Raw genomic sequence first — 24,654 nt, forward strand, 5'->3', positions numbered from 1 at the left:
TTTAGCTTTCTAAATGAGATTTTTGTGTTGAGTGGCTACTGTAGCAGTTAGATAAACTTTCTTTGGCTTTGGTATTAATCAGTCCAGGAATTAGACTGGATGCAATAATAGTGTATTGGACTACAGGGTTGTTTATGGTGATCTGCTTGTAGCAACAAAATATAGAATGGAGAATTAGGCTTCTGATCACAAAAGTTATAAAAGCACTGTATTTGGCAGGAAATATCCTGTGAAATTTCCCTATTTTACTTGTATTATGAAAGCCCTAATAGGTATATTTTCTTGCTAGTTGCATTTCTAGCATGGATGGAAAAGAGAAGGTATAAGAAGCTAATTTATTCACTGAACTGGTTTTAAATAATTATGTAAACAGGGTATTTGTATAAATATTCAATTAGTATATCTACTATCTGAATTTGATCCAATATTCGACGTATTTCATGAGTATTCAAATTTGTATACATTATGAATTCAGATATGTGAATTCAAATTCAATAATATCCAATTAAAAAAAATTAATATAAATATGGAATACATATTAAGTATTTTTTTTTAATCAATTTAATGAACAGAAAATGATATGATAAAGGTGGATGCATCAATATCCCACTTTGTATTTGATATCCGATTATCTGGAAAAAAAAAAAAAATCAAATAAATGGGTGGCAATCAAATTTAAAATTTCAACCATCTATTTTACATTTTTCACCTAACATCACATTCATGTGGTTTCCGCTATGTCTGGCCCAGCCCCAGGGGATACGAATTTTTGTTCCAGCCAGCCCATGAAAGCATGGGCTGGGCCAACTCACATATGTACCTAGCTAAAGTTGCAGATTGATCAAATCTATCCCTGGAAACATGAGTGGGAGGAAGGACTGACGAGAATGGGTAGATTTTGAAAGGCCTACATGGTTCAAGAGGACATTGATTTGTTAAATATTGTGACTTAGTGAGTTAAGTCCACAATCCAAGATTTTGAGGCTAATCATGGTTATGGTGAAGCTGCAACCTACCAAGAGAAAGCAATATGATGGTGGGTACGGATTAGGGAGCTGTCCATTGCAGCTTTGTAGGGGTGTAGGAGAAGTTAATGATTGTCACCTCTAAAGTTATGGAAGCCTAATTCACCTTTTACCAAGTAGTGGAGCAGCATCTAATAAAGATTAGACCAAGGTGATAAAGTGAGAATACTATCCTTATATAATTTATTCCCTCTCCCATTGTATAAGGGATCATTAGGAAACTCCTCTTCAGCTAACAAAAAAAAAAAAAAAATATATATATATATATATATATATAGGGAGAAAGAACTCTGCCAATCTGGTGTAGCGAACACCAACTCACGGGGCCAATTGGAGAACACGCGGGAACATTTTCAATGCATGGGGCCGGTGGTCTATGTCTGGGTATAGACAACACCAAACTGGAAAGGTTAACAATCGCCTAGCACAGTTGGTGAGGTGGTGGTGCATAATGCCCACTCTCATTGGAGGTCTAGAGTTCAAGTTTCCTTGCTATTACCTTCCCCCTCCCCCTTTCTATAGTGTACCCATCTAAGAAAAAAAAGACTGGCAAGGTTCTCTTTCCCATATATATAATGTTGAATTGAAGTGAGATGAATGAGAGTTAAGCATCAGAATCACCAACCACCCTTGGTGAATCTGAAAGTATATGAAAACCATGTTGAAATGTTGGGAGATAGAGATATAGTCCCACATCGATCAATTATTTGGGACCTTGGATGTGTATTCATACATCAGTAAGTTATCTTTTGCTAATAACTTAAGTTTTTGGGTTAGACCCTGAGCGATATTTTGTGGAGTATCCTACTTTATTTAACAAACAAAAGTCAAAATCTAGTGCAGCCATACATGAATGGTGTACGAATCTTAACTCCACGATGTCCTAAACTCAATTTGACAAAATTGATCTCACTTTATCAAGATTAAATATTAACTCCAACAACAATGTCTCGTCTAGCTCATGTATTCATTTATTTATCAAAGGAATCAATCCTACATTCCAATTGTTAAGACTTTATTCTTGTAATCAATATAAATAGACACTATCTTTCATTTTAATCAAAGCTTAACATAGGCTTTGGAATCGATAACTATTTTTTTTTTCTTGCTTCCACTTTAACCATATTCCCTCTGCAAAAAAAAATTCATTCCCTTCCTTTAGCCAAATTCCCTTCGAATTCTATATCAAATAATAAGAAACTTATCTTTCATTTATAGGTTGTGGCTGCCACAAATAGAATAGAAAACAATCCGCCATCGTTCTAAATGGTATTTGATAGTCTCTCACCATTTCCAAATTCAAAGAGGTAAATTCTTCTCTCTTCTATAGTTTCTATATCATCTAAAATTGGCAACCATTTAGTGATTAAGATGGATCATTGATTTCTTTGGGAAAGGGATTGATGTTAATGAGCTATGTATGGTATGTGCACTCAAAAAATGTAACAAGTATCATTCTTGGTGGGATATCTAACTAAGATTTTGGCTTTTCTATGGGTTGGGATCCTTGGGGATGTCATGTTTTATGTGGATGAATGAGTCTCCCTATTCTCTTTTAATTCATGTGGACCTACTCTTACTCTGATTCTCTCACATTGTTAGATCTACTACTCCTTTGATAAAAGTTCTAAGATTTTGGCTTTTCTATGGGTAGGGTTCCTTGGAAATGTAATATACATTGTGGGGATGGATGAGAGGGCTCCCTAATCTCTTTTCATGTGGAGCCTACTCTTACTCCGATTCTCCCCTTGTTAGATCTACTATCCTTGATAAAGTAATTAGCATTTTCCCTAATGAAAGATGGTTTAATGGGGCCCAAGAAATTCTCTCTTAATGAATAACTTTAGCTGTAAAGATATGAAGCAAAGTTTTGGAATAGGTGGGATTAGCTGGGATTAGCTGATGTGGCATGTATTGGAACCATAGGGTGGAATAATGGATTCGATTAATATCCTTGCTGGACATGACGTTTGGGCAATGCGACGTAAGTGTTGACATAATTTTTTTTCGCAAACTCTTGCTTTTTTCGTTTCTTTTTTTTTTTTGTTCTTATTCTTTCGCTGTAAAATTTTTTGTGCAAATGATATTTTACATTACCTTTTTTTTTTCAGTGTAAAAATCCCTTTTTTGTATTTCTGTATTCTATGTTAAAACAAATAGTCAAAAATTTTATTTTACAAGAAATTTTTTCTTTTCCACCTTAGACATGAAAACAAACAGGTGTGGAGAGTCCAATAATTTCTTTGAGAAGATAAAGAAGACTAGGGGTGAAGTCTTTTCTCTCTTTTTATTTTTCCCCCTCCCTTGAATTTTCTTTGGGTTTGTTTCTTCTTGGTAAAATAGTGGTCCAGGACCCCAGGTAGATCAACATGGATATTAATGGAAAGTGAAGAGAAAGAGGACCTCATTGGATGGGGACAGAGTAGCAGTAAAGAGCATGACCAAAAGTTCTAGCTACAAAGGAAATATATGCCCTAAAGGTGAACATGAAATGTGAAACCTTCCTTGAGCACTTGAAAAGAATCAGTATTTCTTTATGATCACAACTCATAAGTTGAAGCTTTAGGTTACGAAACTTAAGGAGAACTTGCCACTAAAAGCTGGATTGAAAGGGCAAGTTCTCTTAAGTTTCATATCAGTGTACAATTTTCCTTGGGTACTTGAACTGAATCACTATTTCTTTATGATTACAACTCATAAAGCTAGGTATAAAAATCCTCGGTCACATTGCACTGGTGCGGTAATGATCTGGATGGCTGAGAGCACCTCGGAGTGTGTGTCCGGGTACTCTTAGCAACCCAGATCCTCACCGCACCAGTGCAGTGCTGCAGAGAATGATTGCTCCAAAGCTAATTAGAGTTGTATGATACGAACCTCAAGAGAAGTTGCCCTAAAAGCCGGCCTGCAAGGTGAGTTTCCTAGGTATCACTATAGGACCATCAGTCCCACAATAGAGACTTGTGGTGGACGTAATCCATGTAGGATGCTTTGGCTTGATCGATCCATATGATACGTCAGTTAGACAATTAGACAATCAGTACTTTATTATAGTTTGTCGTTATAAACATGTGGTTGATTTGCAGGGGTGCGTCAAGTTGATAGTCATCACTTAGTATAATTAGTCATAACCTATCAATCTTTTTGCATGGATCCTCATACTCGTCCTTACTTGAAATATCCATAGAGTCGACCCTATTAAATTAGAATAAGGTTTTGAATGATATTGTTGTTATATATATATATATAGAGAGAGAGAGAGAGAGAGAGAGAGAGAGAGAGAGAGAGAGAGAGAGAGAGATGTCTTGTGAGTTCTGGGTTATGGCATATGGGCTCTGATCTATAGGAACCAATATGATAAAGCTGACCTAATATTCAACTCCACTGCTTGGGACAATGAGGGCATTTGGCCTTCGGATCCTAGTTTAGCAAGTTAGCAACTTTGCATTTAGGAGAAAACCTGTAGTTCAATAAAAAGATTTAAGAATGAGGATAAACTACAAGCAGAATCACTTTTGGGTAGTTGGCTCACCACATGTTTTTCCAAAGCCCAAACATATTGAATCTTTTTTGTTTCTTTTAGCTTTTGATCTCTATTCAAGGGAGAAAATTAATTAGAAGAAAATGTGAGGAAGTATTACGAATCTTCACAGCTTTCCAATTATGGAGAAATGATTCTATGACCATTATCAATCATTTTAAAATCAAAACAGAACTTTCCTCTTTCCTTACATATGTGATGGGATGAGAAGGTTCTTCCCCATACTATAAATGTAAGGAAGAATCTATAGATCACGGCAATGGGTGTTTTGAAAAAGGTATCATCCAGATGAATCCATATTTTCAAAAAATTCATATGAGATGAGAAACTACACATTGGCATTTGTGGTGATCATTTTCTCATATATGACATCCTATACCCTCACAATTAAGAATTGCGTATGGCACTCAAGAAAGTCTCAAAAATTGTACAATATTGATGTCTGTGTACCACAAATCAAGAAGAGCCCTTCATCACTCAATTATATTTTTCTTTTTATTTTTTATTCATTTCTTACCACCCAAACATACCAGTGTTGAGTCTAGCATCGTTGGGTTTTGATCTAGACTATATAATAACATAGAGAGGGTGCGAGAGAGATGCTAGCATAGCCTCCCCTAGCAGCTTAGAGAATATCTTCTATAAAACTAATGGTGAATTTATGTGAAGATGAGAGAGAGAGAGAGAGAGAGAGAGAGAGAGAGAGAGAGAGGGTGCTAATGTACGATCTTTTATGCCTTTCTCTTTTTTTCTTTCTTTAATTTTTTCCTTTTCTTGCAAACCATACATACCTATACCCAAGGGGTGCTTCTATGTATATGAGAGAGAGAGAGAGAATCCAATTTAAATATCATATCATTATTTTAATCTTAGGCTCACCCATATATAGACGCCACTCCACTCTCCCATATTCCCATTCCACACCTCCTCTACCGCTCTCTCATTAGAGCTTAACACTCTCCTATATCACAGCTTCCTTCTCTCCACCCCCCCCCCCCTCTCTCCCTCCATCTAAAGGGAGAATATCTTCTATAAAACTAATGGTGAATTTATGTGAAGATGAGAGAGACAGAGAGGGGGTGCTAATGTACAATCTTTTATGCCTTTCTCTTTTTTTCTTTCTTCAATTTTTTCCTTTTCTTGCAAACCAAACATACCTATACCCAAGGGGTGCTTCTATGTATATGAGAGAGAGAGAGAGTCCAATTTAAATATCATATCATTATTTTAATCTTAGGCTCACCCATATATACACGCCACTCCACTCTCCCATATTCCCATTCCACACCTCCTCTACCGCTCTCTCATTAGAGCTTAACACTCTCTCCTATATCACAGCTTCCTTCTCTCCCCCCCCCCCCCCCCCCCCCCTCTCTCTTCCTCCATCTAAAGGTGTCTATTCCTTCACCTCTAGAGAGATGTCTGGAGTGTGGGTCTTCAGGAACGGCGTGGTTCATCTGGTCGAAAATCCGGCAACGGAACCATTGGACGGCGGCGGTAGCCGGCAGGCATTGAACAGTCGTCGCAAAGTTTTAGTTCACACACCCAGTAACGAAGTTATAACTTCCTATGCTGTACTTGAGAGGAAGCTGTTGGGGTTAGGGTGGGAAAGGTATTACAATGACCCAGACTTGCTTCAGTTCCACAAGAGAGACACAGTTCATCTCATCTCTCTCCCTATAGACTTTAGCAGGTTCAGGTCCTTGCACATGTATGACATAGTTGTTAAGAACCGTAATTGTTTTGAAGTTAGGGATATGTAGCTCTCCTCTTCCCCAGCCCCCTTCTCTGCTATTTCTCTTTCTTTATGTGTCTCTCTAAGAAGGTGGAAGTGAAGTTGAGGACTTAATTTAGGGTTGTTTTCGGACTGGATTAATGTGTTGTTGTGTGCTTTTATTATGTAAATTATTGTTGTATCCAGCTTCATTAATGAAATATGGGTTTATTGTGTGTTTAGTGGCTTCAATTTATTGTGAATCCTAGCCATGGCACCATAATCAACTGGGTATAATTTATTGTGTTGGGTGTATGATGTTTTGTATTCCGATCGCTTGCAGCGGATTGATTTCAAAGAATTGTTAAGAAGTTGAAGGCATGAGGCCTTGAGATAAATTACTTGTATAAGGTTTTGCTATATATTTGTAGTGAAGGTTCTTGCTCTGCAATCAATCTGAGAGATATGTGAGGACGAGATTGTAACCCTATTCTCCTTCAATTATAAAGTATATTTCATTTAACTTTAAATGTAAATAATCTTATTAAACCACGTAAATCTATATAAACTTTTATTTTCACAGAGATGATTATGTGGACAAAATGCCATGCTGAACATGACATGTTAAGACTTTCTCAAAAATGAATAGAAGTATCTCCTACTGCTATTTCTTGTGCTCTTCATAAACATGCATCTCTCCCTCTCTCTCTTGGAGCTTAAACTTTATGTCTCTCTCTCTATCACACAAACATACTTAAAAGTCCAAACTCCAAAGTCCACGTTTTCTATTCATGATATTGGGCCATTGAAGATTGAAGACGACCCACATAGGAGTGGGATCTTAGTTAGATCATCCATCCATTGGGCATTTACAAACGGAATTCAGGACGTGGATAGTAAGTAAATCCCTTGGTTGGCTTGAAGTGACCTTCCCCAGCCATCACCCAAATTACAAATATATCTTTCCTGTCAAATCCCATAACTAAGCTCTCTTTGTCTCCCAATTAATATCCCAAATATCACATCCCTAGAGTCTTATTTTCTTACAAAGAACCGAATCAATCATCCCATCCAAGAGAGAAAGGTATAACCCAGTCCACTCACACACAGCAAAAGAATTAAAACCGTAAATCAGGAGAGATTGGAAACCCACAAATATTATAAACTAATTTCACTATAATTTTCTGGAGTCGTGTGAACTGTGAAAGAAAGATAGCTACAACACCTTGGGTGTAGCTCCTCTGGTCTAAAGGCGTTTTGTGTTAAATAGATGTCTTCAATTCAAGTTTTTTCGTGACTGATTTATTATACGGGTTAATGTGACTGCACATAATTAGGGTTTAGCTTTGGACCTGATCATAAAAAATTGATAAATTTGATGGTTTCGTTAGGAAGAAAAAAAAGAGATGTACAAGCTTTTATCTTTTAATTGTAGATGGTGTAGAAACGTAACCCTAAAAACGATATAGAAAGTAATGGAAAAACAAGAATAAACAATGCACACAGGTTTACAAATTTCGATAAGATTGCTTACGTCTTCGATGAGATTCTGCTTCACTATCAATAAAGAATATGATTACTATGCTCATTCTCACACCTCTCATAATTGTTTACAGAGAAAGTTACTCTTGCTACAAATATATAGCGAAAAATCCTAATATAGAAAAGTATGAAATTACCCTAAAAAAAAAAATTCAAATGGAATGTCTACACAAGAACTCTTTGGATTAAACTGCGATAGAATACAAGATATCATACACCATCAGATAAAACCATTCTTCATCCATGATCCATCAACATCCATCCATCTAAACCTATTATACTGCATAAGCGGAGGGAGGTGAAGGTATCAGACCCAATCAGTTGGTGATCATCAACTAACTAGGACTGTTTGGTTACCCCTCACCAACTACTGGAGGACCCAAGTAAACGACAATAACCTTTCTCATTTTTCAGATACACCACGAGAGAGAGAGAGAGAGAGAGAGAGAGAGAGAGAGAGAGAGAGAGAGAGAGAGAGAAGGCATGAGCAATCATGGATCACGAGCTACTGTACCAATGTGAGTACTTTGGGTAAAATGACAGACAAGGGGTGCTTTATGACTTTACTTGAAGCTGAGTTCCAAACTATACTACTGAAAACAAAGCTCTCTGCTTTTTATTTTTTTCCTATAAGACTCATTATATAGAGTCTAGATCTCTAGAGTCTAGGCTGTATGATAAATCTCGTCGTGTTTTGATTTGTTTTATTTACTAACTGAAAATTTTCAGTAACCCATGCATTCCCTCTGCATTCCCTCTGGTCAGGTAACTTGGTTTCTCTTCATATTACTCTTCTTGTTTTGGCCTGCTGTGATCCTTCTGGTTTATAGTGTAAATGAACATAGGCCAAGGGTGGCTAGCTAGCTAGCTAGCTACTAGGGTTTTCCTACCTTCTCTAATATGAAATATTTTATTCATTATTTTTAAGAAGAAAAATATATAATAATTAAAAAAAAAAAAAAATTCTTTAAGGGGCATAGGAAACCATTACATGTAAAGGCTAACTTACTAATTGGTGTCAGGTTCTTTTAACTGTTTCATAATAGGCTAGCTACTAGGGTTTTTCAATGTTTTATTTACTACTTATTTGGAATGAACCTTAACATATGAGCCTGGGATCTTGTGATCTATTTGTTCAATATTTGATCTCCATCTGATAATGTAGCATAACCACACCCAAAAAAAAGAATGGGGAAACTTTATCCCTTCATTAATTATTTTTATTCAATATTTTGGAATTCCAAATTGATGACCTATAAATTTTTAAAGTGAATTTAAAGGGAAAAGTAGAAGTAACTTGAACAAGTTGCCTTCTTTTGAACCCCCTATTTATTTTACACTCAACATGTCACGTGGGGTAATATGAAATATTGAATGAGAAGAGAGCGAACACCATATATTATTCATATATATCTAATTTCAGCTTCAAATTCGATTGGATGGTCCATCATTTATTAAACAATTTTCATTATTATCTGATCCAACCATAAGTGGTTTTTAATAACTTATTTTTTTAGTAAAATGATTTTTAGTCAATTAATCCAGTAGATTCTGAAATTCGCTAGTGTTCATTTGAGACCAAAATTAATAAATAGGTAGGGGATGATGATTCTTACCTCCCAATGAAATTTAAGCCCTAACTTATATATCATATGGTAAAAAATCCTGCTCACATGTTGGGTTCTAGCTAGTGGTGGAAAGGTTTAGGGAAAAGGATGCATACACTGCCCTTGTAAAGATTCTTTTATACTCATCTCACTTGATGAATAGTGGGTTCACACTAACAACATCACTCTCCTATTTTGTCCATGTCATGTGAACCCTATATGGATTATACCATTCTCCAATCCCTCATTGGTGTAGTGTGCAGAATCCTACTTACATTGTTGCCCTTGTAGGAAACCCTCCCCCTAAATGTTCATTTCATTTTTCAATCCATGTTATAATATTATCCTTGAATAAATCCCATAATATGTATTTTTTGGACTAGTTTTTTCTTCATCCATCGGTGAAGAGAGAATCTATGGTTTCTGATGGTTGAATTGGACTCAAAAAAAGTATTTTGAACCCTAAACAATAAGGGGGAGGTAACGATGAGATCACATGATGGATTAATATTCCAAGAGTCCCATCATAGCATGAAAACCATGGGTTTACATGGGGTGTTCTGCATGCCTAACAATATCCAAAAAGGACTCTTAAGGAAAAGATGAATATCAAAATTAATGTTCATCATCAATTGAATATCATTTATTGACAATGTCTAAGGTTATAGAATAACACCGAAGAGGACTTGTTAACTCATTTAAAATATTAATTTTGATAAGCAAAGGGTTGGTTGGTCACAACTATAAATTTTAAAACTAAAATTACTTAATTAACTTGCCGAAAGTTGATACATCTACCAACAATCAGATTTTTAATTACGAAAATGAAAGTAGGTGTCAAGTCCATTGATGGCACATGAGATGCCTCTTTTCTCGCATATTCCACGTCAGGCTACGTCAAAACTCTCTCTCTCTCTCTCTCTCTCTCTCTCTCTTCTTGACACTTCCTTTTTTGGTACCTCTATTTGATTAGCTCCCACGCCTAGCAACGGCAAAAGTCTATCTCTCTCTCTCTCTCTCTCTCTCTCTCTCTCTCTTACTCGTACCATGAACTAAAACTTGCATGGTTGGGTTTTAATTACACGAGTTTCAAACTTGAATTGGGATTAATAATCAGTTTTTTCTTTCTTCCCACCTTAGAAGAAACTAATAGGGTAGTGAATCATTGTCCTGATGATATAACATTATGAAAATTTTTCCTATCTCACATCATGGGCTGAAGGGTTTGTGAAATAATATATCTAAAATGGAATTTGTGCTTGTGAAAATTATCTAGTGATCGGAGATGTAGAAGTACATAATAGATCGTTATGAATAGGGGTGTCAATTGGTCAGGTCGGGCTGGTCTTGATCGGGCCAATCAGGCCTATATCCTCGAACCACGACCTACCTATTTGAGGAATGAGCCGGTCTTGGTCGGTGTCATGTTGTGGTCAGTCGGGTTCCGAGCTTTAATCAGGCTTCTCCTAATCAGGTTAATCAGGCTATAATCGGGGGTTAAACGGGGTAATGTAACAATAAAGCTTTAAACAGACCTTAAATGGTCTTTACTTTTCTTATATTTAAGATATTTTAATTTATTTGATTAAATCATCAACAATTTTGAAAATATATTACACTTAATTTCAATCAATAATTGATAGAAATATCAATATATACCCTATTCTATACCAAAAAAATCAAAATACCTATATAAAAGGTCGGGCTAAATGTGTCGGTCCGAGTCGGGCTTGTAAATGGGCCGGGCCGGTCAGGAGGCACCCCTTACACCGTGTACTACCTATTTATAAATGGGCCTGGCTTAGGCCCGACACGTTTACTAATCGGCCCATAAATGTGTCGGGTTGGATTGGGCCTATCGGCGAGGGCTTGGAATTGACAGCCTTAGTTATGAACATCATGAGCTGTCCCGTAATAAAACCTTATTGCTTAATATCAGATCAGCCAATTACTATCTTAGGTAAGGAAAGTGTCTGATTTAGGACTGATATGAAACGAGATCCTCTCACGTGTGCCAAGCCAACCCCTCTAGCACGTATTGGATGGTTGGGAGGCACTTCTGATGCACACTGAAGGAGCATCTGGGTGGCTAATCCGGATCTTCTAAATCCATGGTATTCTCCCATGTGGCCTACCAAATCTGACCAATCTCAAATTTTCGGGTTCCCGCGAAGTTAATCTTCAAGAATATTTAAACTTTCAAATTGGGTCCTTTCCATCCTACATCCTCACGACTTGGAACGCGAATCCATCTCCCATTGACCAATTATAAAACACACGGATCGCCAACGGGGCAGTCTTTTAGTCGTTAGATCAACCATATTTAAAAAGTTTGGGGAGTCGAGATCCCGCGCAAAGTTCTACTCCTGGAACACACTCTCCTATAAAAACTATCTTCCACTCCAAGTTTTCAAATCGAAATCAGAGATCGACGAGACTGAAATTTCCCTCCATAGGCCCATCAGATTCTTGTTTCGTTTTTATGTTCTCTTCTCTGGGTTGGTGATCGTTTCCAGTTTTAGAAGCAGATTCAGAAATGGAGGGCGGCAAAACCACAAAGGGAGCTGGAGGCAGACGAGGTGGCGGCGCCAGAAAGAAGGCAGTTTCCAAATCCATTAAAGCCGGACTGCAATTCCCGGTGGGTCGTATTACCCGTTTCTTGAAGAAGGGTCGTTATGCACAGAGGCTTGGGATCGGTGCTCCTATATATCTCGCTGCCGTCCTTGAGTATCTCGCCGCTGAGGTATATAAAGTTCAAACTGATTGTTTTCTTCATAGATTGAAAAGTGTGATTTTTGATTGATTTGAAATTTGTTTTTCAGGTGTTGGAATTGGCTGGGAATGCTGCAAGAGATAACAAGAAGACCAGGATCATACCAAGGCATTTACTGCTAGCTGTGAGGAATGATGAGGAGCTTGGGAGATTGCTTGATGGGGTTACCATTGCTAGCGGTGGTGTTCTTCCCAATATCCACACTGTTTTGTTGCCCAAGAAGACTGAGAAGAGCGAAAAGAGTGAGAAGGCTTCCCAAGCCAAATCTCCCAAGAAGGTTGCTGCTTAGAGTTTAGAAGTTTTAAGCCAGTATAGTTTAGATATTAGGCTTTGTAATCAAAAATGTATTTCTTCTGTTAATGGAAAATCAGATCTTTTGCCAAATCAAATTTTGGCATTTTGAACTTGAAAAGTGGCCTTTTCAAGTAGCTCTTGGGTATGTGGTAAATATAAGGTAATGATAAAATGTTTGATTCAAAGTCATATGCGTCTCTCTTGAAATTGCCTATCTAATACCCAGCCTTCATTATTCTATATAGAAAATTTCAACTCATTATTGATTGAAATTGGAGAATGTTTAATTGCTTATCATGAGGTAATGCAGTAATAATTGTAACCTTGAGCCTCATTTCCTTCACAATCTGCCTTCTCCCTAGTTCATTTAATGTAAAATTGATACTGTACAGCAGAAAGGATTACTTGAAAGGTTTTTTCCTGCTTATGCAAAGAATTTATTGGAAACTTGTCATTGGCAGTTTGAGCTCCTTAGAGGCTGTTTCTGTTCACTAATTGCAGAGGTAATATGATCAGGGTATTTAATTGTTTGATTTCATGGTTTAGGGTTTAAGCAAATTCAACCCAGTTTGTATGACACTTTTCTACTTGCCTCTGAAACAAACTGATTTCAAATGTTTTGAGGAATTTCCAACAGTTCCCTGGCTGCCATTCCACCTATCTTGTGAGAGGACATCAAAGAAGTTTTTATTAAGAGCATATGAACTTTTGTATTTGTGGAAGGTTAGTGGCACTAAAGAGCTTGATCATGGCAGTTGGTGCTCCTAAGAGGCTGCTTCTGATTATTGGTTGTAGAGGTAATATGACAAGAATATGATAAGATTACATCAAGATAGGCCTCACTCTACAACTTGCCTAGAGAACCAAGATCAGCAGGGCGACCAATCCCCAAAAAAGATTGTTTAGTCCATAGATAAGGAATATATTTTGTGTCAAAAATGGAAATTTCAGTTTCTGTGTAAAAATGCCTTTTTTTTTTTTTGTTTTTTTTTAACAAAACACACCATAAGTGCATCAAATGCTTTATTCTATTTTTTCATTCTCATAAGATGAAAAACTCTAGAAACATTTTTCTGGAACATTACCAAACGCAGCCTTAGTATGGAATATCTATTGGACCATTCCTTTTGCACTTGGATGGGAATATGAGGGCATATAGCACTTTAGACTTTCATTGCTTGGGTTTGTGGTTTAATTCTAAGGGGCCACTAAAAACCTGAGGGCCCAAAGAAAGTTTAAAGCGCCAGTACTTTGGTAATGTGTGTCCACATAGGTTTTGCTATAAATTTGTAATGATAGTTCAATTTTTGTTATTTGAAAGGAACGAGAGAGAGCAACCGTAACTCTATTCTCCATTGATAATGATGTAGAACCATGTGAATATTTGAATTGTGTGATTTTTTATTTGCAATTGTCATTCATTTTAAGTTTCAATTGAGTTTTGTCCAAACATATTAATTGAGGGGAATCCAAGGGTATACAAGCCCACAACCTCTCAACTAACCCAGCTTCAAAAATACATATTCAAGAAAATAGGATAAATATATTGACACTCATGCTGCCAACAATTCATATACATGCTTAGTGGGCACTTCAAGCTCTATAGACAACAACCTGACCCCCTCCACATCACTCCATCTACCCATTTCTGCATACAAGTTAGACAACAAAACATAGTAAGCACCATTACCTGGTTCTAACTCAATAAGCTTCCTTCCAGCAAATTCACTCAGTTCCAAGTTCCCATGGGCTCTGCAACCAGCCAAGAAGGTTCCCCACATGACTTTAGTAGGCTCGAAAGGCATCTTTCCAATGAACTCAAATGCTTCATCAAGAAACCCTGCTCGTCCCATCATATCGATCATACAACTGTAATGCTTGGATCCTGGTGAGAATCCATATCTCCCATCAACCATAGAATTAAAGATCTGTTTTCCTGTTTCTACCAACCCTGAGTGGCTACAAGCACATAGTACCCCAAGTAAGCTCACTTCATCTGGCTTTATGATCCTGTCCGCCTCCATTCTAAAGAACCACAAAACTGCCTCCTTCCCACTTTTCGCAAAAGCAAGGCCTTTGATAAGCGCATTCCAAGTGAATACATTCTTCTGAGCCATGCTTTGAAAGACACTTAACCCCACATCGATTCTTCCGCATTTTGCATACATATCAACCAAAGAGGTTCCCAAGATAACATCCAGTTCCCAACCATTCTTTGTTATGAAATCATGTATCCAAACACCCATTTCAAGCGCCCCAGAGCAGGCACAGGTGGACAATGCATTAACCATTGTTACACGATTTGGAGACACACCTGAGTATAACATCCGCTCGAAGGCAATCAGCGCTTCATCAAGCTCCCCAGCATTCCGATTACCAGCAATTAAGACAGTCCACGAGACTGCATCTCTCTGAGGCATTTCATAGAACACCTGTTGGCATGTACACATATCACCACACGACGCATAGAGGTTCAAGAGTGAATTTTGAATGTAAATATCATTGAGATGACCTGATTTTAGGATCTGGGCATGAATGGATCGACCCTGATAAAGATATCTAAGGTCGGAAAGGGATTTCAGAAGGAAGGGGAAGGTGAAGTGATTAGGAGAAACAGAGGCATTAAGCATGCGAGTGTAAATAGAGATGGAGGTTTGGGGAGAATAGGAATGAGAGAAAACACTGATGAGGGAGTTGCAGATGAATACATGTGGCTTCCGGAGTTGATTAAACAAGTGGAGAGCAGAGTTCAGAAGACCTAGAGATTCACAAGCATTGATGAAGTGGGCATGGATGGTTGTGTTGGGATGCAGATTGTTGACTATAATTTGGGCTTGAATTTGGTAGAGATGGATTGCAGAGGTGCAAGTGTTTAAGAGATTGAGTATTCTGCTTCCTAAGTTGGGCAGTTCTGAGGAGGGTCTCATTAGCTGTGAAAGATCAAATTCACCTCCACTCCTTGTTCTTCTTTTGATCAGTTAGGTAATTAATGGGATACGAGCTGCAACTTAGAAAGAGAAACGCCAATGTCAAACGAAGAAAAAAAAAAAAAAAAAAAAGGAGCAAAATGTGAGTGAAATATTAACATTAAAATTGCGCATCCAGGGAATCGAACCCTGGTCAGTACCGTGGGAGGGTACTATGATACCACTACACCAGATGCGCTTCTTGTTTTGGTAGAGTCCTTCACGTAAATAATATATTTTTTAAGATGTTTCAATCCTTTTTTCCTTCTTTCGGAATCTCCATGTAGCCGATCCCATAAGTTGGGATAAGATTTTGATTGTTATTGTGGTCTTTGAGACGTAATGACCTATGTTCTGGTAATTATCATTCTCTCTCCACCTATGGTGTAGAGTGAATCTCTCATCCACCCCCATTTAACCCTCTAATTAGATTGGAGAAAGGTAGCCAGATCATGAACAATAAAGTGGGGAGGAGGAGTTGAGGATAAACCTAAAGTCCAAATCATAACATCACATGATAATTGGTGAAGATATTTTATATTCACTTTGGTGGAAAGAAAACTTAATCTTTTTACTAAAGGGAGAAGGACCATCCTATCATTAAATAGGATGGTCATCGAATTTGGCCAAAGAAATAGCCCTTTGGGTTGGGATAGAGATTATTGCTTTAATCGATCAATAGTATAAATAATGATGAAGTAGATCCCTGTGTTTCCTTCATCGAAGGAAAACTTTCTTTATGCTTTTTGAAAAAACGTTTTCCATCACCCATACAGGACAGTTCACCCACAATTCTAGGGTTCACAAACCCTTTTAAGGTTTTAGTATTTTACCCCAAATAGCATCTCAATACTCCATACCTATCTGAAGCACCATTATAGATAGATTCTCATTCACCGTGGCCTTCATAAAGATCTGTCCTATACTTCTTACCATGTTACTGCTTTACTTTTGGCATATAATTCCGAATTTTTGCTATTACCTCTCCTCGTAGTCTCAAATGATCCATCCCTGGAACTGCAGAAAATTAGCAAGCTAGACGAACCCCCAAATATTGGCCGTGGATCCATGTTTGAACGTTTACTTGCATGTTGAGGAACTATTTGATTTAGCTATAACAGTAAATCCAGCACAGGTTCACACTACATCCATGATGGCATTAACAGTTACAAAAACGCATTAGGAGGTGGGATTGACGAGGTAAGAAGGTTCTGAACATAAATCTTAAGATTTCATACTGGATTCGGCTCTGTCACAGCTAAGCACCAGCAAGCTCTGTTTAGCCCAATCCAAGCAGAACGTAGAACACTCGAGTCGCAGAAAGAGTCATTCCAAGTAACTATTTTATCAGTTATTTCATTGATGATAGAAACAAACCAAAACAAGAATCCAAGAAATAATGTTTCAAATGGAACAGTAGATGCAATTCTTCATCCCACCTTCAAAGGATTATTCTCATGTATGAACCACCTGTGGGGAGTCCCCTCAGCTGCTTGGTATGTTCAACTTTGAGCTTTTACTTATTTACTTCTGAGTGGTTTCTCAGTAGAAGGAAAATTCAACCAATTGGCTACTTTTTTTCAGGAAGCTTCTCCAGCAACTCAGGCAGTACCTCAAACAAATCAGCGACAAGACCATAATCCGCAACCTGCAAATCACCACCCAGACCAAGCTGATGAAAAGGCAAAACAATGGGCTTAAAGTATTCAGTGCAGTACTCATCTGATAAGATTATAATATTTAAGCTGGAAGTAAAAAATAATTTTCATTTTCATGTTCTACAATCAAGGCAGAAAATAGTCAGCATCATGTTACCATTACAGTATCAACAGTTCCCAGTGAACAAGCGTTTCTAGTATAAGTATTGACCATTTTCAATCACCCAGTTGTTTTAGGACTGTTCTAAAATGTAATATAAGGGCGGGTCAATCTCGGGCTAGGACCAGTAACTGGACTGAAACTGGCCGGAACTGCTTTATTGATGGGCTGGTTTTGATCTTTAGAATCAGAACCGGTCAGAACCTTCAGGTACCCATTATGGAGACTTATATATAGGTTGGTTTAAGTTTTTCACCCAGTATTCACCCTGCTTGGCCCAAGCATACCCACGTTAAGATGGGCCATTAAGTCCTAGGGCTTTATATTTTATAATTTTTTTTTCCAATTTTATCATATATCGTGTATTGGCTCAACAAATGGCTAAAAAATACTTTCTTTGGGCTTAATTGAAAGCTTTTTTGGTCTTTAAATTAATTAGGAACCAGAATCGGACCATCCCATTATTATTTAGTACTGGTTCCAAGTATTGGAACAGATCAATTAATCAGGACAGATCTGGTCCTGGCCTAGAAAAGGGGGAACTGATTAGAACCTGTCCAAAATGACACCACTATGTGATATTTTCTCTAAAACAAAATATATTGCACAAAGTAAACTCTTTAATTTCCATCATAATATTGCTCAACAGGAATGATGTTTTTCCCCCTTTTTTATATTTTGAAACTTGATGTAGTTTTTGAACATAAAAAAGTTATGGTAAATATGATATGCTTTCGTATTGCATTTCTTACGACCCATCCCACAGGCAGGGTGGGTGCGGAGGAGGAGAAAGCCTGATGGTCCAGAACAGAGCCCATCTGTAACCCTGACTATACTAATTTGATTGGCATTGGCCTCATCTCACGTTTTGAGTATTCTCATAATACTGCTATTCTCAACCTACGTTTTACTTTTGAGGATGTCTAGGACCAAAGGGAAAGATGTACAACTCCATTTAATTATCTGCTGTTTGACCTGCCAACCTTCTTGGCCACATGACAAATTCTAATCTCTCAGGTGGGACCATCTACAAAATTGGGCCAGCCTCGATAAAATAACAAGGCAGTTTAGAGGCCAATGGCATAAAAGGGAGAGGAAACGGGATGCAGTATAAGGAATCAAGTTATAACCTGGAATATGGGGGCGTCCGCATCTCTATTTACAGCCACAATGACCTTTGAATCCCTTATTCCAGCCAAGTGTTGAATGGCTCCTGAGACCCCAAATGCCATATACAAGTCTGGGGCAACAATCTTTCCAGTCTGTCCAACCTGACAAACAATTAACCACATATGAAATCTGGGATAAGAACCACATATAAAGTCAAGAATTTGAGAGAGAGAGAGAGAGAGAGACTTCTTAATACCATATTACTAACAAAAAAATCAAATAAATGACTGAGGGCATCCATAGTCAGGCCTGTTAGACATAAAGCATCATAATAGTCAAAGGGTCTTCTTATTGGTTTGCGTAACAACTGCTAATCCCAAATGCTCGAGCTGTTAGGAAGGGTACATAACAATATATCAACACCCCCCCCCCTGCACATGCAGGCCCACACACATGCGACTCTGCACGTGGCATCAAGGGTATTGGGTGCAGGGGCACAAGTGCACAACACACTCCTCCGCACCTATCAAGGATTGAACACCCAACCTCCTGGCTTTGAACACTCTGCACGTGGTTAGAACCGCTGATCCCAAAAGCTTGAGCTTTTAGGAAGGGCAAACACAACATCATATTGACTGTTTGTAAAACAACAATTTCAGTCAAAAATGCTTTTAAAAGAAAACAATCTTGGAAAGGAGTAACACAATGAAAAGCAACACATCTGATTATTCTAGAGATGATAGAGAGGGAGAGTTGGAAGAAACTGATATGTTACCTGGAGCTCATTAGGAACATATCCCGAATCAACAGCAGCCCGAGTAGCACCAACTGAGCGAGAGAAGAGACCAGTCAATCACACTAGACTAGTGCAAAAGAAGAATGGGCGGTCGTAAAAAAACTTGACAAAATCAGTCAGACATCCATAGTTCAAGACCGACAAGAATTCAAATTTCTATAACTTTCATGAAAAGAGAAAATCACATTCAAAGTTTAAATGGCGGAGAGGGCAGATCAACATGCTAAGAATACTCAGTAAAACTGACTGAAAATTATGGTTATCAGAGAATTTGAAAAATATTACAGAAATGAACAAGCACAAGGAGGAAATTAAGACAGCTATTACTTCAGATGATTCATGAAGAACCAAGTCACATACCTGCTGCACCAATTTTTTCTGCAAGTTTCTCTATTAATTTGAAGTTCTCAGCACTTTTCAACCCTCGTCCCCCGGTGACTACTATGCGAGCACTTCCCAGATCAGGGCGTTCAGTATCCTGAGTTGTATGCTTTACATACCTGGACTTTCTATCGGCATCTGTAGATAGGGAGATGAAATATACCCCCATTTTAATATTTGGAACCAATGAAAAGATGGGTAAAAAAATCAAGCAAATAAAACTGAAGGTTAGAGAACACATAAAACATCTCAAAGCTGATTGTTAAATTTATAGCACCATATTTAGCTATTATTCCATGATAAAGCAAGAACCTTATCTTTTCCTCTTTGAAACCAAGCAAAGAACGACAGGGGTGTCACAAGCATTAATTCAACAGAAGGCAAACAGACCTTCACTAAAGGTTGAGAGATCAACCTGGGAAATCGTAGCCGCATTAGATTTTGAATCAGCTGAAATCGAGGGCACCGGAAATGAAGTGGACCTTATGGTTAGCATACAAGGGCCACCACCAGTGTACCGGACAGTACATAGAGCATTTCCAGCATAAATTGGCCTGCCAGATGGAAGCAGACCTTATATACAACCAAATTAAAAAAATCACCACTCATCTCAGTCCCTAAGCAACTGAATCATCAATAAGTACAAGACGAGAATTAATAAAACATGTGTTTGATGCATCAACTAGGAACCATGGTAACAAAACAAGAGCAGAGACAGATAAAGCATCAATTATTATGCAGAAGCCTAAAGAACTGCAGTATATTATTACGAATGAATAATGATTATGAGGAAGGAACAAACTAGTCACTTATACGCAACATTTGAAGATTAAGGCCGTCCAGGGGGGGGGGGAAGTAATTGTCATGCAGAATCTGAAAGTAACTGGAAGTGATTCGTGTTTTTTTCTTCTCTTCTTCCTTACTTTAATGCAGTTGCCATAAATTCTGCAGCTTTTCTCTTGGATAAATATAGTCTTATTATTGAAAGCAAAAGGTGAAACCTATTTACCGAAAAAAAAAAAAGGACAGTCTAAGTACGCCTTAGAGGACAAACTCTGCTCCAGTCTAAGTCTTACATTGTTTTTTGGGTACAAGACTGAAAGTCTTGAATGACATGTCTTACATTGTTTTTTGGCTATGAGACTCTCATCATTGGTACTCTGGTCTCCAGATTTGAGAAGTCTTCGCCGATGCTGTTGGACCTTATGCATTAAAGCGTTTTGGTGTACTAATTATCGGTGCGCTAGATTCATGGCATTTATCTATGAATGGGAGAGATTCTCAATATGAAATCCACCTCCCATATAGGGAGAATATCAAATGGCAATTCATTAATTGTTTTTAGACTAAATTTTGAGCTCATTGGCAGTATTGTAAAGTGTTTACAAATGGTTTTAAATATTATTATTATTAATTAAATAACTATATTCAAAATGTTTCATAAACGGTTTAGGTCCAATTCACAGTCGACAATCCTTGATTGTATGTTTTTGACGAATACAGTTTAACAATGGTGATAGAATTCCATACCCGTTGACTTGTTGGACAATATTGTAAAGTGGATAGACTAAGATAAATACTTTTACCAATTTAAGAGTTTTGTCTACCATCCACTTAGGGTAGTGTAATAAGTAAATAGTTGACCTATCACTTGAGTTGCAGTACCTTTTGGTAGATAAAAAGAACACTGCAACAACCCTGGCACGATACCAATAGGATCCTACCACCTAGCTTGTGGGCCCCACTATTGTTGCTATGGGGAGGGGGAAGGCAAAAAAAAAAAAAAAATTGACATACTGTGAGAGACTACACACAACTTGTGTGTACTCTTGAACCCTAGCCTCCATTGTTCAAGAAGGTTGATCAATAATTACTTAAGGGAGATCCAAAGTACTGAGTGGAGATGAAAGATCAAGAGTCGAAATCCTTAGGAGGTGTTGCTTGTGACACTCAAGATGTAATTATAAACCCTACTTCTGTTAATTTGTAATTTTGTAATACCTAATGCATGTGAAGATAAGTTCATGTGCCCATTTTTTTCAAATTAGGCATACTCCCATCCTCAACAAGTGGTATCAAAGTAAGGTGGAGAATATTTATCGGATGAGTTTAGGAACAACTTGACACAAGATGGCATTTCAATCATTGTGTCATTCTCAAACATAAGTAAATGAATAAATTATGCGAAGGAGTAGGATATGATATATGAAAGGACACACCCAATGCACGAGGCTCCCGCCACTGCAGGATTTGGGGAGGATCATAATGTACGCAGCCCACTTCATGGAGAGGCTGTTTCCAGACTCAAACCTGCAACCTTACCGTTGCGCCGAGGTCCGCCTCTTAGGGTATGAAATAAAATTAGTGAAATTAAGTAAAAAGGATAACCATACAGAAAGATTCTGTTTAATATATGGGGTTGCCTGAAGTACCTGACAAATAACTGAGGTCCAGAAATTTCAGTGACATCTGTGATAGGAGATACATCCAAAAGAGCAGCTGCTCGTGGAAGGATGTTTTTCCCAAATGAACTTGAAGCAGCAATTATGTGTGAGTAGCCATCTTTCTGCTGAACTAAATGGACCAGTTCAGCCCAAGGTTCAGCAAGAGGATGCCTTAGCTTATCATTGTCAGCCACAAGCACCTATACCTCCCAGAAAAAAACAGAAAAAAAGAATATGGTAACTACAAATGGCATTAAAAGAAACCTGGAAACACCAACACAAAGACAATGCTGAATGGTTAAACTATTAAACTCCAAGATACTTTCATACTTCTAAATGCTAAACGGGGAATTAAATGGATATTGAGCTTTTAGATGCTTGAAACAATCCAATCAATCATATTGATAGTAATACCTGAGAAATTAAAGGATGCACAGAAGCAGCATGTGAAGCAGCTTCTTGAAGGGATGGACCTGCTCCAGCCAATAACATAGAAATGGAATTTCCCTCACTAAGAGCCCCTGCAGCTGCTACAGCGCTCAAGGATGATGGTTTTATAGCTCCATCCTCATGTTCAGCCAAAATCAATGTGCTTATCTATACAAAGTAGAGAGACAAAACCAAAATGAATAATGCATGCAAGTCTAAACAACATCACAAAAATATTATACAGTGTTTAGTGGCTGTAAATATCCTAATCGACCAAAATTTATAAAAAGATGAACATGAAGTGTTTCTGTGAATAGAGTAGGCAGTATTAAATTTACCCAGAAAAAGTAGGCAGGAAACCTACCAAACAAGTGGATGTTGTTCAACTGAGGAATGCCTACACGTAAGATAATGACAAACTAGAAATGCAAACCAGTTGAGCTTTCCCCAATCTGCTGCGACTCATGTTCATGAAGCTTGGACTCAGCTTAGGCTTAGCTCTGAGTGGTTAAGGATTTGCTAAATGAACCCAAAAGAAGGATTACACCAGATTTTGGCCTGTATGTCAAAGGTTTACTTTCAGACTTCATCTTTATCTCTATAATTTTCTCTTTTTTTCTTTTTTGGTCGAAGGGTAAGAATCTGTCTTATTTGCTTTGCAAGGCCAATGTCAGATGGCTTGCAATATTTGGTTATTTGAAGGTAATGAATGATTTCATTGTCTGTCTGAAAGGAGATAAAAATAGTTTACCAGATGCAAACTTGGTTAGCCACTTGACTTGTTAAGGATTTGACCGTAAGTCAGATTACTAAGGCTAGATTGTATAAAGTTTTACTGATTTATCAGAAGTATGAGTATCAGTCTTGGACAGGCATTGACTATGATAAATCCCATAAATAAATTTGAATCCGCAACAAAAAAAAAATTATAAAATTTTTTAATATTTCTATTTTGTTGGCCATGTACAGCATAGGGAGCCTCCTTTCTTATTACAGAGGAAAAGGATCTATAAAAATGATGCTGCACAAGAAATTATAATACTATATTTTTATTCTTCTCCCTCAGAAAAAACTTGAAAATTTATATGAATAGTGTCATTTATGTTTCCATTGATTTATAAACGAAAAATTTCCAATCTTTATTTTCTTATCCTCCCTCCCTCCCTCCCTCCCTCCCTCCCTCTTTCTTTATTCTTTTAGTGGCTGATAAATATTCAACTGATCAAGATATGCATTTAACAGAGAAGCCATGGCCAAATAACAATAAAAAGCCATAAACATGATAGCTTAAAACCGTTCAGCACCACTTAAAATGCCACCAAAGAAAATGGTACACAGCCCACATTGTCTTTTTAACACCTGAACAAGTCGAATAAACCTTCTCTTGGCTTGGGATAGTTTTAACCAAATGAGGTGGGTTTGAATACCTATAGCTGAAACGATCAGGAAAATGAAGCCCAGACACTGGCAAGGTTCGGCCAGACCAAAAGGCTCTCTTCAAGCCTGCTCCGCAAATGAGTGCTACAAGCAACACAACTGCTTCCCAACTTTTCAAATTCAAAGGCCTGCCCTTTCGACAAGTTCCAAGTTCCAACACAGAACTCATCTATTTTCATATTCAAGTGTATAAGCTAAGAAAAGGCATTTCAATGTGCTAATTGAGAGTCGAATTCCTCATGACCTTTTCGGTTCAAGTTTCAAAAACCTAATTGAATTCTAACCAAATAAATCATATTCATAATCAACACAAATCAACTACGAACCAAACAAGAAGCAAAATTCAATAATTAAGGAAAGAACGAAATTCACAAAAGAATATCCATACAAGCTAAATCAAGCAAGCCAATCCGAATAAATTAAGAAGAAGTGTGCCATTACAGAATGAAGTGAACTTGAATATTGATACGGTGAAAACACAGGAGATGCTTGTTTTCTCAGAACTCTTAGCATCGCAATAGCTGACATCTTCCCTTCCCTTCCCTTGAAGCTTGTTAGGGTTTCGTAGATCGATTTTCCAACTTCTTTTCTTAATTGTGGACTTATTTATAACGGAAATCGATAACCTACAACCTCAATGAGACAAGGATAAGAATTTACATAAAAAGCCTTAGATGTTTCTTAGGGTCCGTTTTTCACTTGTTTTTGGAAACAGAAATATAAATTTATGTCTAATTTTGTGTTTGAAAACAGAAACGGAGAAACAAGTTTTTCTCTCTC

At 37.6% G+C, this 24,654-nt stretch overlaps 4 protein-coding genes and 1 non-coding gene across 5 annotated transcripts; 2 read left to right on the forward strand and 3 right to left on the reverse strand.

Moving 5' to 3' along the window:
* Positions 1 to 5,844: 5,844 nt before the first annotated feature.
* On the forward strand, positions 5,845 to 6,519 carry LOC122082067 (flowering-promoting factor 1-like protein 3). Its single transcript, XM_042649565.1, has one exon. The coding sequence runs from the start codon at positions 5,982 to 5,984 to the stop codon at positions 6,324 to 6,326; it is 345 nt and encodes a 114-aa protein (XP_042505499.1). The 5' UTR covers positions 5,845 to 5,981; the 3' UTR covers positions 6,327 to 6,519.
* A 5,305-nt stretch (positions 6,520 to 11,824) lies between these two features.
* LOC122060374 (histone H2A, sperm-like) lies at positions 11,825 to 12,682 on the forward strand. Its single transcript, XM_042623776.1, has 2 exons — positions 11,825 to 12,169; positions 12,249 to 12,682. Exons 1-2 carry the CDS (start codon positions 11,963 to 11,965, stop codon positions 12,486 to 12,488), a joined length of 447 nt encoding a protein of 148 aa, XP_042479710.1. The 5' UTR covers positions 11,825 to 11,962; the 3' UTR covers positions 12,489 to 12,682.
* A 1,232-nt stretch (positions 12,683 to 13,914) lies between these two features.
* On the reverse strand, positions 13,915 to 15,512 carry LOC122059569 (pentatricopeptide repeat-containing protein At5g66520-like). The gene has a single exon (XM_042622828.1). It carries the CDS (start codon positions 15,418 to 15,420, stop codon positions 14,047 to 14,049), a length of 1,374 nt encoding a protein of 457 aa, XP_042478762.1. The 5' UTR covers positions 15,421 to 15,512; the 3' UTR covers positions 13,915 to 14,046.
* A 75-nt stretch (positions 15,513 to 15,587) lies between these two features.
* TRNAG-CCC lies at positions 15,588 to 15,658 on the reverse strand. Its single transcript has one exon. It is a non-coding gene; the product is annotated as a tRNA-Gly (tRNA).
* A 1,130-nt stretch (positions 15,659 to 16,788) lies between these two features.
* Positions 16,789 to 22,621, reverse strand: LOC122082004 (electron transfer flavoprotein subunit alpha, mitochondrial). Its single transcript, XM_042649479.1, has 7 exons — positions 22,423 to 22,621; positions 21,997 to 22,208; positions 19,955 to 20,118; positions 19,544 to 19,702; positions 19,163 to 19,215; positions 18,408 to 18,548; positions 16,789 to 17,107 (listed from the first exon to the last, which is right to left on the reverse strand). The coding sequence occupies exons 1-7, from the start codon at positions 22,498 to 22,500 to the stop codon at positions 17,030 to 17,032; spliced, it is 885 nt and encodes a 294-aa protein (XP_042505413.1). The 5' UTR covers positions 22,501 to 22,621; the 3' UTR covers positions 16,789 to 17,029.
* Positions 22,622 to 24,654: the final 2,033 nt, after the last annotated feature.

This window comes from Macadamia integrifolia, chromosome 1 (assembly GCF_013358625.1).
Source record: "Macadamia integrifolia cultivar HAES 741 chromosome 1, SCU_Mint_v3, whole genome shotgun sequence".
Classification (NCBI taxonomy): domain Eukaryota; kingdom Viridiplantae; phylum Streptophyta; class Magnoliopsida; order Proteales; family Proteaceae; genus Macadamia; species Macadamia integrifolia.

Coding starts and splice junctions, on each gene's coding strand:
- LOC122082067 (XM_042649565.1), top strand. CDS start 5,982: ATGTCTGGAGTGTGGGTCTTCAGGAACGGCGTGGTTCATCTGGTCGAA.
- LOC122059569 (XM_042622828.1), bottom strand. CDS start 15,420: ATGAGACCCTCCTCAGAACTGCCCAACTTAGGAAGCAGAATACTCAAT.
- LOC122082004 (XM_042649479.1), bottom strand. CDS start 22,500: ATGTTATTGGCTGGAGCAGGTCCATCCCTTCAAGAAGCTGCTTCACAT. Junction 22,209..22,422: donor TGCATCCTTTAATTTCTCAG/GTATTACTATCA, acceptor TGGGAGGTATAG/GTGCTTGTGGCTGACAATGA. Junction 19,216..19,543: donor AGAAAAAATTGGTGCAGCAG/GTATGTGACTTG, acceptor TCTCTCGCTCAG/TTGGTGCTACTCGGGCTGCT.
- LOC122060374 (XM_042623776.1), top strand. CDS start 11,963: ATGGAGGGCGGCAAAACCACAAAGGGAGCTGGAGGCAGACGAGGTGGC. Junction 12,170..12,248: donor TTGAGTATCTCGCCGCTGAG/GTATATAAAGTT, acceptor TTTGTTTTTCAG/GTGTTGGAATTGGCTGGGAA.